The sequence below is a fragment of the Xiphias gladius genome, chromosome 6, assembly GCF_016859285.1.
Source record: "Xiphias gladius isolate SHS-SW01 ecotype Sanya breed wild chromosome 6, ASM1685928v1, whole genome shotgun sequence".
Classification (NCBI taxonomy): Eukaryota; Metazoa; Chordata; class Actinopteri; order Istiophoriformes; family Xiphiidae; genus Xiphias; species Xiphias gladius.
Window position 1 is genome coordinate 30,471,143 of NC_053405.1, and position 15,054 is coordinate 30,486,196.

The window sequence follows — 15,054 nt, forward strand, 5'->3', positions numbered from 1 at the left end:
TAATAATTTAAATCATATGAGTGTAATAACTTACTGTTTTTCCAGCTTGCGTGTCCAGAAAGACCAAAAAAAAGCAGTCAGTGAACTTTTGGTTCAGAACAGCCTGAAACAAGATGTCAGACATGGATATTGACTAGATGGACATTTTTAAAAGTGAAGCCATCTACTGACATCCTTTTAATCTTCTTTATGATGTTAAACATCAAAATCCTTTTTTCTTTTTTGATGAAAGGTCAAATGTTAAAATACTTACAGCTAGAATGAACATAGTGTGCAGAGCTGCTGGTACTAGAGGTATTTTTTCCTTTTAAATCCATTTTGAAACTTTTCTTATACTCGGAACTGGAATGTTTCTCAAAACAGAAACAAGGGAGTATCCTATATAATTGAAATAGTATATACTGTAATGTTATGTTATGGCCATTGATTACACAGTACATATTTATTGGGTTACTATAGTTTATATTTTTCTCATTGTCAAAAAATCCCATGTTCAGATGTGGATAAACACACAGTACTTGTATTGTGTGTGTATATGAAAGCCTGATATATGTTATTCCTCTGTGCCATAGAGCTCCACTGTTGTACAAAAACTATTAAAAACATCAGTGAACCACACTGTTGCACTGGGTGGCATGTTCCTTCATTACCATGAACACACAGTGTCCCATACATTAAAATATATATTTGTAGGGTAAGATTTATGCCTTTTGTTCAAACAAATGGCCTTGAAATCAAGAGCCACAGAGAAAGTAGGGAAATCACAACTTTTTGAGAAATGGACTGACTGGTTTTGGTCTATTCATGGGATTTGCTGACAATAAGAAAAAAAAAAAAATACCAGCCTTACCCTTCAAAGGCTGCCAAAAGCTATCTGAAGGAAAAGAAAAAATTACATTCCGATTTCTTAAGTACAAAAGTGAAGTGATGGAAAGTATAAGTGATTTGAATGACATAAAATACTACAATACCCATGAGTCTCAGTTCTAATGTATACGGGAAGCTGGGTTGTTGTTGTCAGGGACAAACTCTACACTATAGTTCCTGAATTGATCCAAAATGGATCATAAAGACTAACTGTACATGAGCCTTTGAACCAGTACACACATGAAAAAACTTTGACCTAAAAAAGATGCCACTCATTAAATGAGTAACAGGGAAAGGACAGAAGTGAGAGGTCAGGCTGTGGTCACAGTTTGTCAAACTCTAGAAATTATGCCAATTATTCTGATCTACAACTCTCTCATTTAGTAATGGAATGAGTAGTTTCATGAACTCTGAAAGATCCCAATCTGACCTTAAAGTGTAGAAATGACTTTAATTCTTTCAATAAAATGATTGTTTCCATGTTTTACATCATGTAGAAGCCAGAAAAATGCTGAGGCTCAATAAAAACCATAAAACACCAGTTACATATTACCTTTGTTGGTCCATCAAATCCATGGTTAATTTGCTCTCCTACAAAAAGAAAATGGAAATACAGAGCATCTTCTCACCAGGTACTGGATGCCGTTGTCATCGAAGTGTCTGCAGCTCTGAGGGAACCGGTTCAGCAGGACTTTGATAAGACTCTGGTACCAGGCTAGACTCATTGTCAGAAAACAGTCCTGTAGCAACAAATTACACATTGCCATTATAATAACCTCCCAGTCATTTATCAAGAACTAAATCTGCAGAGAGGGTCTTTCATTCTGCTTGACTTTCACATTCATTTAAGGTAAAACATTACAGCTGATTAATGTAAAAAGTTTTTTTAATGGCTGAGCTTCCTGTTTAATTAATGAAGTCTGTGCTAGTGCTATCTGCAGATATATTGATTAAGATTCTGTATCTAGTGATGACATTCTCTACCGTGGAGTATTTAAACTAAATATATCCCAGACTTCACAACACAAAATCAATACGATACCCCGTCTTCTGTCAAAAATGTTGACTCAACTTTGCTGTATTCTATGAGGTTATAGATTTTGGTTTTGCACTGAATGGTGGTCTTTTTTTGTCCACCTCTTGTATCTACAGGAGCTGGACAGAAAAACAGTCTTGAAAGGGTCAGTTTTACATTAAATAAATATCTTCTCACTTCCCTCTAATGGTATCTGTCCATGCTAATAGTTTTGGTTTAATGTGTCCAGGTTTTCAGAAATCTGTCTCTGAAATTTCTGCTGTCATCACAATCCTATGGAGAAGAATGGAATTAAGTTTGTGGTATATTTTTCTTCAGTAGAACGTAGTTCCTTTGAAAACTGTTGACAGTGAGCTCTGTGGAGAAAAGAATTGCTTGGAACAGCAGGGCTATCACAAATGTGCAGTATAACGTTTGATCAAATACTGTTCATTGGGCTCAATACCTAATATGCACCACTTTAGTAGCAGTATTTGCAGAGGTGATTCAGTTATTTTTAAGTTGTTTTGTTTTTTACTTTGTCCATTATCCAGCTTTAAATGGAATTTTAATCGCCTGGTTGCACTCAGAAAGCGAACACATTCTCTGTTAACTTTGGCTCTGATGTAAAGGAAAAAAAAGGTAGAAAAAATACACTCAGTATAAAACGGTGTTATGCATGTCATTAGGCATGTCAGAGTATATTTGAAAATACGTAACTTTGACTTAAAAATCAGTGACTCTTGACTTCACTTGGGCTCTAGCCTACTGACATTGAATGATTTAATAACCTCCACAAGCTCAAAGAGGAAAAATTAAGTTATAAAAATGTGCAGCAAATCAACTCGATATCTGCAGGGAAAGGTGCATTTGGCAGCGCACACCAGCAGAAGCAAAAATAAGGACATGATTAGCACTTGAAACTCAAAGTTTAGTCTTGACTTGGGGGGGAATGATCTTAACTTGGGACTTCTTAGTCTTGTTGCTCTTAACTCTCGGCTTGTTGGTCTTTACCTGGACTTAGGACTTCATAGCCAAGACTTGAGACTTACTTGTGACTTACAAAATAGTGACTGTGTCCTGCCTCCAAGGGTCAAATTCTAAGCAGGAAGTGGCTCTGTAAACTGTGATTGATGTTTGTAGCAGAATTATTGGGTCACAATTTTACCATTCAGGGTAACCAAGTCAGTGTAGCTAACATGGAAGTTTATTTCCAACCACTCTGATCATCTGACGGCTCAAATTTTTGTCCCGTCAGAATTCTTCATAGTTGTGTCACCATTTTCCCAGATTTCAGCAATAAATGGTGAATAAAGTGCTTTTATTAGTAATAGGAATAATGGCCAAAACAATGTAAATAAGGCCTAGGTTGTAAACCAAATTAACCTTTAAAATATTCTCTTACAATTTACCTGGTTTACTTAAAGGATGGTGGATGAATGTAAAATGAAAGGCCTAAGTAAGAGTCTTACCAGTTGTGGGTCGATCTCCCCCACCGAGCGGCTCTGCACAGCCTCTAGTAGCTCCTCCAGTTCGCTGAACGACAGCTTGGTCAGCTTCAGTTTGTCCAGAGCCAGATGCTCTCCATGGAACAGTCTCCTCCACAGGTTATCCCTGCGGCAGTGACCCATGGCCTGCTCCACGCTGGCCTGGATCTGCCTGTGGGCTGATGCCACCTCGTTGTTGAGCAAAGGGAACAGAGGGGAGGGGTAGAGCAGCCCCTGAGCTTCTGGTCCACCCCTTGCCAGAGGGTAAAACTCATTCCCGTCACTTGGGGCCAAGGCAGCTGCAGCTTCGGATGATGTTTCCTCCCAGAGGTCCTGTTCAGCACCACGTGACCCGCAGGCCTCTGCTCGATCCGTGGGGAGCCGACCACCCAGCTCACCAGGGTCTCGGTGGATCTGCGGTAGCTTCTTGAAACGCCGCATGTCAGCAGTAAGGCGGGGGAAGAGTTCTCGCTGACTGGTCATGATCACATAGAACCGCAATCTACACATACAGGTATGTGAGGATTTAGAAGGGCGCACACACACACACACACACACACACACACACACACACACACACACACACACAAAAACACAAACACATACACACACATATATACACACACACACACATACATATATATATACATACACTCAATTATGAATTATGATGAAAAATAGTGTAAAGCAGCCTCTTCCCAGATTCCCTTTAGCATGTGGTGAGAGAGTTATAGTAGTGATGTGCTCTGGTCTCACCAATTAGTGTTATTACTCATCATTATTCTATGCTTTCTGTCTTCTTTAATCTGTTCTTTCGTATCTTCTTACCTAAGCAAATGCCTTTCCCCATCTGACTGCTCCTCAAATGGAGCAGCATTGTGGCACACCACCAGGGACACATCAAAGTCATCATGGTGGTGTAGGCCTTCCAGATCCTTGTAAGAGCCTGAACTAAAGCAGGAAGGTTAAAAAAAAAAAAAAAAAAAAAAAAAAAAGGTTTTCAATTAAGCTTATGTAGGAGAACAGATTTAGTCTGCGACTCAGAGGTATTGGTACCTGTTCCACAGAGCCACTAGAGCATACTCGTGCAAGTCAGGTGTCCCTTTCTTGTTGTCAGTGGTGACTACAGTCTTGGACATGCGGAGTGGCTTCATGCCATAGGTGCTGGCGTGGTCAGTGATGTAGTTGTACAGCTGGTGAGCTGTTATCATCCCTGTGGAGATGGAGAAGCTCCCTGATGTGCACAAGGAGAAAGTGTTTAATGTTGGCACTGAATTTTCTGACTTTAGATTTAGGCAAACTTCCTTAATTAACTCTTATGTATGAGCAATTATTTGTTTCATGAATTAAGGGGTTAAAAATGTGTACATTCCCAAAACTAAAAATCTGTTGTGCAATCTTACTTGTAAACATGAACAAGTCAACATAGTCTCAGGAAGAATAACATTACTATAGTATTAGTATTGAGATATGGACAGATGAGGTGAAAGCTCAAGGGTGAGATTTTAATGCATTGTAATGCCAATTTTCATTGTTTTTTTTACCATTTACTGTAATCCTAAACTAGCAGTGTTTTATATTTTATGTTGGGCATGTATGAAAATCATGTTGTGGTGCAAACAATGTCTTTGAAAAAGATACAGTACAACAATGAATTTAACTGCAACACTAATACTAGGCACACCTTAGCCTTTAAAAATACAACTTCCTTTGTGCTTTGGCCTCAGTAGCGCTACTTAAGGTGTTTTTTGGTCTGTACCGGACACAATTTTCACTTATCCTTGACACATTATACATTGTTTCAAAGCTCTATTCTATAGCTTTCAAACACTGTATAATGTTCAAAAGCTATAGCATTTTGTACAAAGCATTCTAGGATATAGATTAGGATTTTTAGGGTCCAAAGTGTTTTCCACACAAAAGGTCATACTACAGGCCTAAAATTCCAATTTTATGCCAAAAACAATGGGTGAAGCAAAAAAAAAAAACCAAAAAAAAACCTTACATTTCTAACCTGTTCGTGCCTCTGTAACTTTGGTTGAGCATCTCAGCAGTCATTCTGACTTTTTGGTTTTAAAATTGAAAGAGTTACCTTCCAAAGGAGACCAGGGCTATGACATCAATCAAAAGGGCTGAAGAACAGTAACTTTTTTATTGTGGGTACACTATTTTCTGGCTTGCGTATGAATTTGGGATTCCCCGGTAACAGGTTAATCCGTAATTACATAAACCCTCTCAAATACAATTTGAAAACCTTTAATGAACAATCCACTTTCTCTGTTACCTACTTGCTGGTGACCTTACAGCAATGATAACAGCCAATGAGAAAGGCCAAAACTTCACATAAAGCAATAATTTAGGGAATTTGGTGTAAGCAACCATGTTAGTGAAATGGAATCAATCTTTATTTTAGTTCAATTCGTTAAGTATTTGTTGACCAATTTAGTCAGAAAAACATACAGTTCTTTGTGTATGCATAACAGCGAAATTATAACACCAATAGCTATCTTTCCCCTCTTTATCCACAGATTAAATCACATGGTATGATGTAATAATTCGGATGATTGCTTCCTCTTTCCAGTGCAAATCTTTAGTGAATCTGCCTATTGCTGGTAAATCTGGATGTCCAGAGCAGGTTGAAATATTACTTTATACCAAAGTCACCTTGGAAGACATGGTTGCGGCCAAACTTGGGAATGTCTGGGTGATGGGAGATGAAGTCGTCCAGGAAGTCCGTAAGCTGGTAGCCCTGGCGGAGTGTCATGTGGCAGCCGACCAAGTACTGGTGAACCACTCGCAGGTGGAAGTCATAGCTGAAGGAGTGAACATGCATCAGGTCCCGCACCTTATCACACTCCTCAGTGAAGAGCATGGAGAGCTAAAACAGAGGGACGGACACAGTCATTACCAGCACAGAATGACTAGCTGACAGTCACAGGGCAAAAGAAGACAAAACAAATGAGTATTTTCATAGCTGCAGAAGGTACTCTAATTCAAAACTGAAGTCTAGCCATTTCCATTATAAGGATCACCCTGTAAAATGAATAGAATCTGGCAGATATAATTTCTCTGATTGGTTATCTGTGTCATCAACCATTAGTGACCCTGCTTTGCATTTGAAGGGAACACTTCACCATTCTAGCTGTTCCCAGCTTTGAGCTGTGCACCTTAAGGCCCTGCTGCTCAGTGACTCCCTTTGCTCCTTGGTGAGAGTGTTTTGTAAGCAACTTTGATATCCATCTTATTCATAACAGTATCTTACTTAATTAAATGCAACATCAAAAGGGGGCTGACAAAAGCATTAATTGGAAATTCTAATGGCCGCAGTGAGAGGCCATGGTGTGCAATTAATTACAGCACAATGAGAGTTTACAGTGAGAGCAAAGTGCTACTCCTGCTTTTACTTTCATCTGAACCATGTGCCTGGAACATACACAGTTAGGCTTTATCAAATCAAAGAGGCAAGAAAAAAGTCCTTAGCTAGAGAAAACTTTCATCTCTGTGTAAGTGTCTGGAACCTTTCCACACCTTTTCCTGCCTCAACACTTGTCCAGAAAACAGCAAAAGGGCAGTAGACTTTCAACACTATGCTCACCACAGAGACAAGAAAGAAGAATAATGTTCTTTTGGCACAGAAAAGATGAAAGGGTGAACATTAACTTTTCTCTCCCTGGTGTTGTTCCCACAGTCTGGCAGGAAAATTAAGTATGACCTTTTAGCCTGCTGTCTATGGAGCTAGGAATACACTTTAACTACAGAGATCTCTTTAGCTCAGAGGTAATACATTTCCTATGTGTGTCCTCTTGACTATCGAATTAACATTTATTATTTCCTAACCTGTAATTCCAAACGTTACATCTTTTAGCAAATTAAACACCTTGTGTAACTTTGACCAGAACAGATTATAAGTTTGAGTCGTGGGGCTGCAGCTCTTCTCTTGTCAGCCTCATTAAGTGGAAAAGAAATTAGTGACAGTGGCTACATTGATGGGAGAAGCTGTAATCATGAGGTCATCCAGGAAGAAGTGAATACACAAAGCAAGTTGACTGAAAAAAGACAAGAACAGTCATGATAGGTAAGCTTAAAAATGACGACATCCATTGACATTTCACTTTGAGGTTGTAGCCCTGTATTTTCTGTCCTGGAAAAACAGAAATAATTAAAAGTATTTTATACACATACAAACACATTTTGATGGAAAGATAGGAGTTTCTTTTGGCATTTCACAAACAGGTTACTAGTAGCTGAGACCCGGAGTAATGTGTTGCTCTTAGAACTCTGGCGCAAGAGTTCTACGTAAACTGCAACTATCTGAAAGACCTCTCTAGGTCTAAAACATAAACTCTTGAATTCTCAAAATATTTTTAAGATGGTAGTGTGCCAAGGGCCGTAGCCAAGATTTTAGAAAATCTCTAAGGTCACGACGAGAGGTCATGAGTCCAAGTTGTGAACTGACATACATCTCAAATAATGTGAAATATTACATTTCACATGTGAAATTTCCAAAAAACCACATACTATGCTTACATGTGATATTGTTTGTGTCTTTATGATACTTTTAACCTCGTCTGCTTCTTGAAAAAAAGTCATCCACTGCTTTTCATGTGGTTATATTTTGTAGGTTTGTTTTAGCATCTCATTTCAAATATTAAATCACATATTAAATGCCCATCTTCATCTTAATAAATGGATGGTGGACTCTGAGAAGACCAAGTACAACAATAATCCACAACGATAAACCAGATCTTTTGTACTCTATGTGAACTGAGTATAATATGTGAATTCAGGTCCTCATATTAGCAGAAAACTGACCTCAGTGTCTTATGGTAGCTACAGGATTTAAGGTTAACACTGACTTTTAATCTGTCCTCTTTTTAGCACATCCAATCACTGACTTGCAATTAGTACCTTTGTCTAATTTAAGATAATCAGAGTTTGTGATCAGTGTTTGAAAAGAATAGGCCCTACAACTGCACCCTGGGGAACGCCACATTATTTTTGTTCGCGCAAATATGCAGTCATTAACAATAAGTAATCTCTATCACTTAAGTATCTCCATTCTACTCCCATGCTACTAAAGATGAAAGAGGAAATACTGTAAGACTGTCAGAGAAAGGGCAGAGGGGACAACAATGGTTGCGCGGACACTTAGAAAATCACAAGCTGAGACACCCACAACACCCAAACCAGCAAGCACGGAGATGGACAGCCTGTTGAAAGTCAAGGAGGAAAAGGTAATCACAGGGAAGCTTGACTCAGGCCTAAAACCTTGAACCTCAAAAAAATATATATTTTTTAATACCTGACCCTTGTAAAAGTAAAACCAATCTTTGAGACCCTACATCCAGCCAAACCTGATACTTACTTTACCATCAAGCTGTATGTTGTGGCAACTGTAAGTCCCACAGGTATGAAAGCAGACGTCATTAAACACTGAAACCCATTCATTCCCAAAGAGACAAAATGACAGGCGTGTAGATTTGGAAAGGAAGATACCAGGACTGATGGCAGCAAGCAGAGCGGCAGGGAGGGGTGAAGCCTGATTGTAATGAGACACCCCTCCCTTGAGAATGGCTGGGACATACCGCACAGTCAGATACTGGGGTGGCATCTGGAAACGGCTTGCAACGAGGTTTGGTGAGGAGGCTGCCCTGATGGAGAGATGACATGAGGTGGGACTAGGCAGACATACAGACACACAGACAAATGAATGAAAAGAAAGACTGAAGAGATACTACAAGAATCAACAAGAACATGGTTTCTCATACCTTTTCCATACTACAAAAGTCCAACAATACTCACATTACATACACACACATGTACAGTAGTTAACTAGAAAACACAATGCCTGTATATATTTACATACTTTCTGCTGTATTTATTAAGTTGTGGTGCCATCCCGTATGCATAATATCACCTTATTTATCATTATTTACCTGTGCATTGTCATAGCTGGAGTCTAACTGCTTTTCATTTGTGCTGCGGTGAGCTAAAGATAGAGCTACTGTTGATACTAACACACTTTGTGTATGTTTCATTATAAATGCATTTTAATGTGCAGGCAATGGTAGGCTTTTATTGTGAAACAACCAAACAATATATTGGTTATGCTACCCAGGGCAGCTAATGAATGCATAACTTATCACTCTGTAATGTTATTCATAAAATAGATAATATTTAGACATTTTACAACATTTTTACAACACTTTTTGCCATGAATTCTTTTTGAAATATTGCATGTATCCATGCAATGTAGTTTGGGAGACTTGTTTTGGCTCAGATGTGGTGGCTGCTCTACAATGTAATTACATCTAAATAATAGTAAACTAGTAAAAAAATTGTAGCTGTGAAATCTCTGCTGTGTGGGGAGATAATGGTGATAGTGGAATCATGATTAGATGTATTTAATTTATAGAGTAATTTCTGAAAGAATTCAAGTGAGACGATGTAAGGAAGAAAAATAATCTCCCTTTTGCAAGTGAAAATTTCAATTCAAATAACAAACTCAACTCAACAAACTCTTTCTTGGTCTGCTATGACCAGTGGCTTATTGTGGCTAATGTTAGCTAATGTTAGCAAAATAGATCTTGCTGCCTAAATTTACTGATTTTATGACTCTTTTACCTGTGCTACGTTTCAACATTTGCCATTATCCCATAATAGACCTTTTTGACAGGACACAGTTAGACATTTTTTTAGTAGGAGAAGCACAGGTGTTGTGATTGCTATTAATGAATGAGCATTAACTTCTTACATCACTTTGTATAGATTTTGACAACACCACCAGTGGAAAACTAACACCATGACAGCTTTGACATCTTTCAAAACATCTTTGTTTGCCTTTGTCACATCAAAGTGCACTGGTCCCCAAGTCAAAAATGGGAGAGAATGGAAACAGTGAGATTTTCACCTAATATAGAACCATCCTGAAAGCAAGAAATTAACCTGTGGACTGATGGCAATTGGGATTTCGTTTAAAATGCCTGGGATCCTTAAAAAAATGCATAATTACAGATGTGAAAAACTGCACCTCTGATGGACTGCACGACTCACAGTTTATGCAAAAAACACACAGTAGACTTGTACTTCCTGTGAGCCATTTTAACCAAATACTTAAAGGTACAGGAAACTTGAGTTTGAATCATTTTCATTCTACATCAACATACAGCTAAATGATTTTAAAATACATATATATTAAATAACATAGTAGATGGACTGCACTTATATAGCACTTTTCTAGTCTTATTGACCACTAAAGGGCTTTACACTATGCAAACTTACACCCACTCACACACATTCATATAGCGCTTTTCTATACATAAACACAAACACACACACACACACACACACACACACACACACACACACACACACACACACACCCCGATGATACCGATTTTGGGGTTCAGTATCTTGCCCAAGGACACTTCGACATGCAGATTGGAGGAGCCAGGGACGGAGCCAATGACCTTCCGGTTAGTGGACGACCTGCTTTACCTCCTGAGCCACAGCCACCCTGTTTATTCTAACACAGTTATTCTAATCACAGGTTATTCTGACTTTTCTCATGGAAGATAAGAGCCCAGGATGTTACAGACATTTCTATTAGATGCAAATAAAATCAGGAAGATTGTGGAAATAATCATGCTTCTTTGTTTTATTTTAACTCCTGGCTCACATTCAAGTTGTGCACAGTTCCTTACCAGGAATGAGCTCCTTTTAAGTTTCAAGGCCCGTTTACACCAGAGAGTAGCACAGCAAAGTTATTTTGCATACTACTTGCATGGCTAATAGGTGAACTTTATGTACATATTGTGTGCATTATCTGTATGTTAGTAAAGTAAAATGAAGACCTACTGTAATTGGTGAGATTACTGCTAACACACTAGCCAGTCAGGAACATTTGTACCAAAACTTAGCCAAAATAGCGCTAGTTAGATCAGTCGCTAAAAGGACAATAAATTTACTAAATCTATTCCAGAGACAATTTGCAGGGGTTAAATTGGGATTTGTGAGAACAGATAGCCGTTGTCTAGTGGGGTTTGGTGTTAGGTATGGGTCTGGTCGTTTCCACAGATCATGCTGTGACAGTGACATTCTGGTCCATGTGTAAAAACCGACGTATCATTGAGACAACTACAGTATCTACATTAACTTTTAGGATTAGTACAATAAACAGTGTTTTAATTATTAATCCATCTGTTGCCTTGAAGTAATGCTAATACCAAAATATTGCATTTAAACAGCAAAACTGAAAACTCCCTGTAAAAAATTCACGTGCCATGCTAGAAAATGTTTTTTGTGATTCTCCAAAAGAAACGATATTTAGACTTTTGCTGACAATAAAAATTGTAGCGACATCTTTGATGGTGCTGGGCTAGTCCTGAGCAAAACTGCTTTGTTCTTACTGATTTCACTCACCTGTTTATTGTGTGGAAAAACATTTAGGTCAATAAGGTTACGGTAAGATCACAATGCAACATTAAAAGATTTAAATAATTAATGAAAGTACTGCTGCTGTGACACATTCACACCAACTGTCTCTCAATTTGAAGACAGACATATGCACCCTGCTGCTGCATGACAGCCACAGCTACTTAATAAAGCCAAAGAAAAGGAGCTTACATTATACATTTGTTTGGTCAGTTTGAGACAGTGTCTGAAAGCAGATGTTTCAAGCCAAAAGTGTGCGAGTTGGCAACACTGTGATGCTGAAGGGGACAGAGCTGAGTTCTGAAAGGGTGCCATTTGAATATCAGGAGGCAGAGCTCAGCTCAGGTGGGCTCTGGCCCAGTTTAACTCTGGCATATTCATACCATCAAGTACTTTCTCTTAACTGTCTTAAAACCATGTCCCTTCTGCGGAGCAGTTTATACTCCAGCAGAGGTGGGTTAAATAAAAGTGAATGGTGCACCACAGCTAATAAGCTACAATAACTTATTCTGTTTTGGATTCTCTATCTCTCCATTCCCTTGACAGCTCTCTGAAGACAATTTGCTACTGGCTAACAGCATGAATTTTAAGTGACAAGTTCACCAATGTTGATTTGAAATATGAAAGATTTGTGCAGATTTACATCAGCAAGCAAATACACTGATCGTGGCAACTCCATTAACCTGAACTGATTTTGCCACAGATTTTCCTTTTTCAAAGTGACTTGTCTTTTATGGTGAAAAACTGTTATAAAAACCCAGCACCCAAATCAGTTAAAACAAATTATCATTTAAGTAAGGAAACAATGTGTGAACAATTAATAGAACGTGATAGCGTTTCTAAATAACAACACCAATTTAACACTCATTTAGCTACAAACGCACAATTTTTAGTTTTTTGTACCTCTCATATATTTCACTTCACCTTCTCAGAGAGCAGGCAGCTTTGCATGTTTGTCTGCTGTACAGTGCCTTTTATTTAGTACATCTCTGGGAAGGCAAAGCATGAAACAGTATGGACTGGAGAACCCAATGAAATCTGAGAAGTGACACAGTGTGAATAAAAACCCTAGATAGTGAAAGTACTGAAGCAAAGTTATTTTCTTTCCAGATGAAGAATCACTCTTGGAGAGGATCAGGATTTCATCCTCACAGGTGGTTGCGTTTGAAAGGGTCTTAACCAAAAACCAAAAAAAATGGATCCAGGGCCAAAAATGGATAAAACCTCGGTCCAAAACAGTGTTAGTTAAATAAATATTCAGATGTCAAGGAAATACTAAAAATTTATAAAAATGTAATTTCAAATGAATGGATTTCCACAATTCCTGTACTTGGATTTATTGTCATGCCAGCTGCATCTAGCTCATTGAAAAAAATTAAATATTTCATATACATTGTCAAAAATAATAGTAACAAAATAATGATAACTGTGTAGCATAAATAATAAGTTGACATGGTCAATATAATTGGTAACCTTTCATGTCTAGGGTACTGTAACTGTACAGTATTGTAAAAATGAAACCCTCTATTATGGGGTGCAATAAAGCAATGTCCTTTCGTGGTGTGAACCAAATCAGCAGATGGCCTGCCAATTGACTATGGTGTTACACAAAGTGAAATGTAACGCAAAAGCTGGTAGATGCTGCCAGGTTTTCTCACTTGTCAATTGTTAACCATTTCTGTGAGATGGAAGGTGGATGTAAGCTGCACATCAACTGCAAACCAGTTTTAGTCAGACAACTATGGGTCTACTATTCTGGCTATTGTTCTACTTTACCATAGACAAAATGACTTCTCAATCTATGGAAATAATTTAAATAGAAACTTGGCTATGGGTAGCAGTGAAGTAACTGAGCAGAGATTCAGTTTTCCTTTTTCAATGAAATCTCAGTTTGAGATGTAGGAAATCTCAGTTTGAGATTTCGGCACAGTAGGCTACAACAAGTCAATCACAAAAGGACGACGACCAAAGTAACTTATTACAACAAATAACTAACTAGGTCATATTACATAAATTAAAATTGAATATATTTGAAGTCGGTGGTTCAAAAATTAGTCCAATAGAAGAGCGTGTTTGAGTTGCAGATGTGGAAACACATGAAAGACCCAGAATGCTCTTGCAATGCTTCCAGTGGGAATAACCATTCATTATACTAAAGTCTTAAAATGTATACAGTAAACCATATCAAGTAGGGCTGTAATGGTATTTGTATTCCCTTTGATCCATTGTTGCTTTTGGTTGGAAACACAGTGGTCTTCAGTTCAGTTTGCCCTGTGAATCAAATCATTACCGATGAATTAACCTCATACACTAATTAAGTCTATAGTTTAGAACGTGCTGAACATGAGTTTCAGTGGTTGCTGTCTCTGAGCTAAACCTGTGGTATGTTATCACTTGTATATACAGATTAGTTGCATATTATTTCATGAAAGGTTTTTTTTTTTTTTTTTATTGTTGACCATGGGTAAGTGTGAGAGACATGACAGGAAAGGTTTGTGAACCACTGACCTAGTATTTTGCAGGTCGTTTCTTGAAAAAGCGCTTTCTGATGCACTTAATGTGTCTAAATTGGTAGGAACTGAGCATATAAATTAAAAGATAAGGCTATCAATAAACCCCATGAAAAACCCCACGTCTTCTGCTAACAAGCATTATGTGTGTATCAAAACCATATATGTTATTCCTCTGTGCCATAGAGCTCCATTTTTGTCCAAAAACAATTAAAACACATCAGTAAGCAACACTGTTGCACTCAGGGACATATTCATTCATTACCAGGAACACACACACTATAGTTCATTTTGACTCAATCCCACATACATTGTGCTGCTGCCCCAAATACTCACTAGAGCACTAAGGGCACTTTTTTTGTAACAGCTCAATGACCACAGCAAGCAGTGCCACGGCTATTTTTTCCTGACCTTCAAATTGGCTTTGCCAATGGCACACATAACCCTTACAACAAATCTGCAGCAATAACGCAATAGTGTTTAAAATGTAAATTAACTTATGTAATTAAACACTCCTTAGCCAGTAGATGTGTTTAAATCAGCATCAAAAATAACTTTCAATGTAGTTAAAGCAGGAACATCAGTAAATCAGTCTGCATTGATCTATAAATTAATAGAAGTGATTCTTACAGTATGTGTTGTCCACAGCTGCTTTATAGTGTATGACAAGTTCCTTCTTCAGTTCATTAAATCCCTGCGGCCATCTGAAGGCAACAGGAACCTAGTCTGAAGGCAGCAGGGA

At 38.1% G+C, this 15,054-nt stretch overlaps 1 protein-coding gene across 11 annotated transcripts in view; it reads right to left on the reverse strand.

The window, feature by feature from the left end:
• Nucleotides 1–15,054, reverse strand: part of szt2 (SZT2 subunit of KICSTOR complex) — a 144,545-nt gene that overhangs the window by 3,502 nt on the left and 125,989 nt on the right. For 9 of the 11 annotated variants that reach the window (XM_040129338.1, XM_040129328.1, XM_040129337.1 and 6 more), the window contains 7 exons: nt 8,955–9,020; nt 6,034–6,247; nt 4,426–4,603; nt 4,198–4,320; nt 3,355–3,871; nt 1,497–1,607; nt 35–103 (listed from right to left, as the gene is read on the reverse strand). In XM_040129338.1, the coding sequence (XP_039985272.1) occupies nt 35–103; nt 1,497–1,607; nt 3,355–3,871; nt 4,198–4,320; nt 4,426–4,603; nt 6,034–6,247; nt 8,955–9,020 (1,278 nt within the window). The remainder of the gene's footprint in view (nt 1–34; nt 104–1,496; nt 1,608–3,354; nt 3,872–4,197; nt 4,321–4,425; nt 4,604–6,033; nt 6,248–8,954; nt 9,021–15,054) is intronic. The other 2 variants (XM_040129335.1, XM_040129336.1) reach the window with 2 other exon arrangements.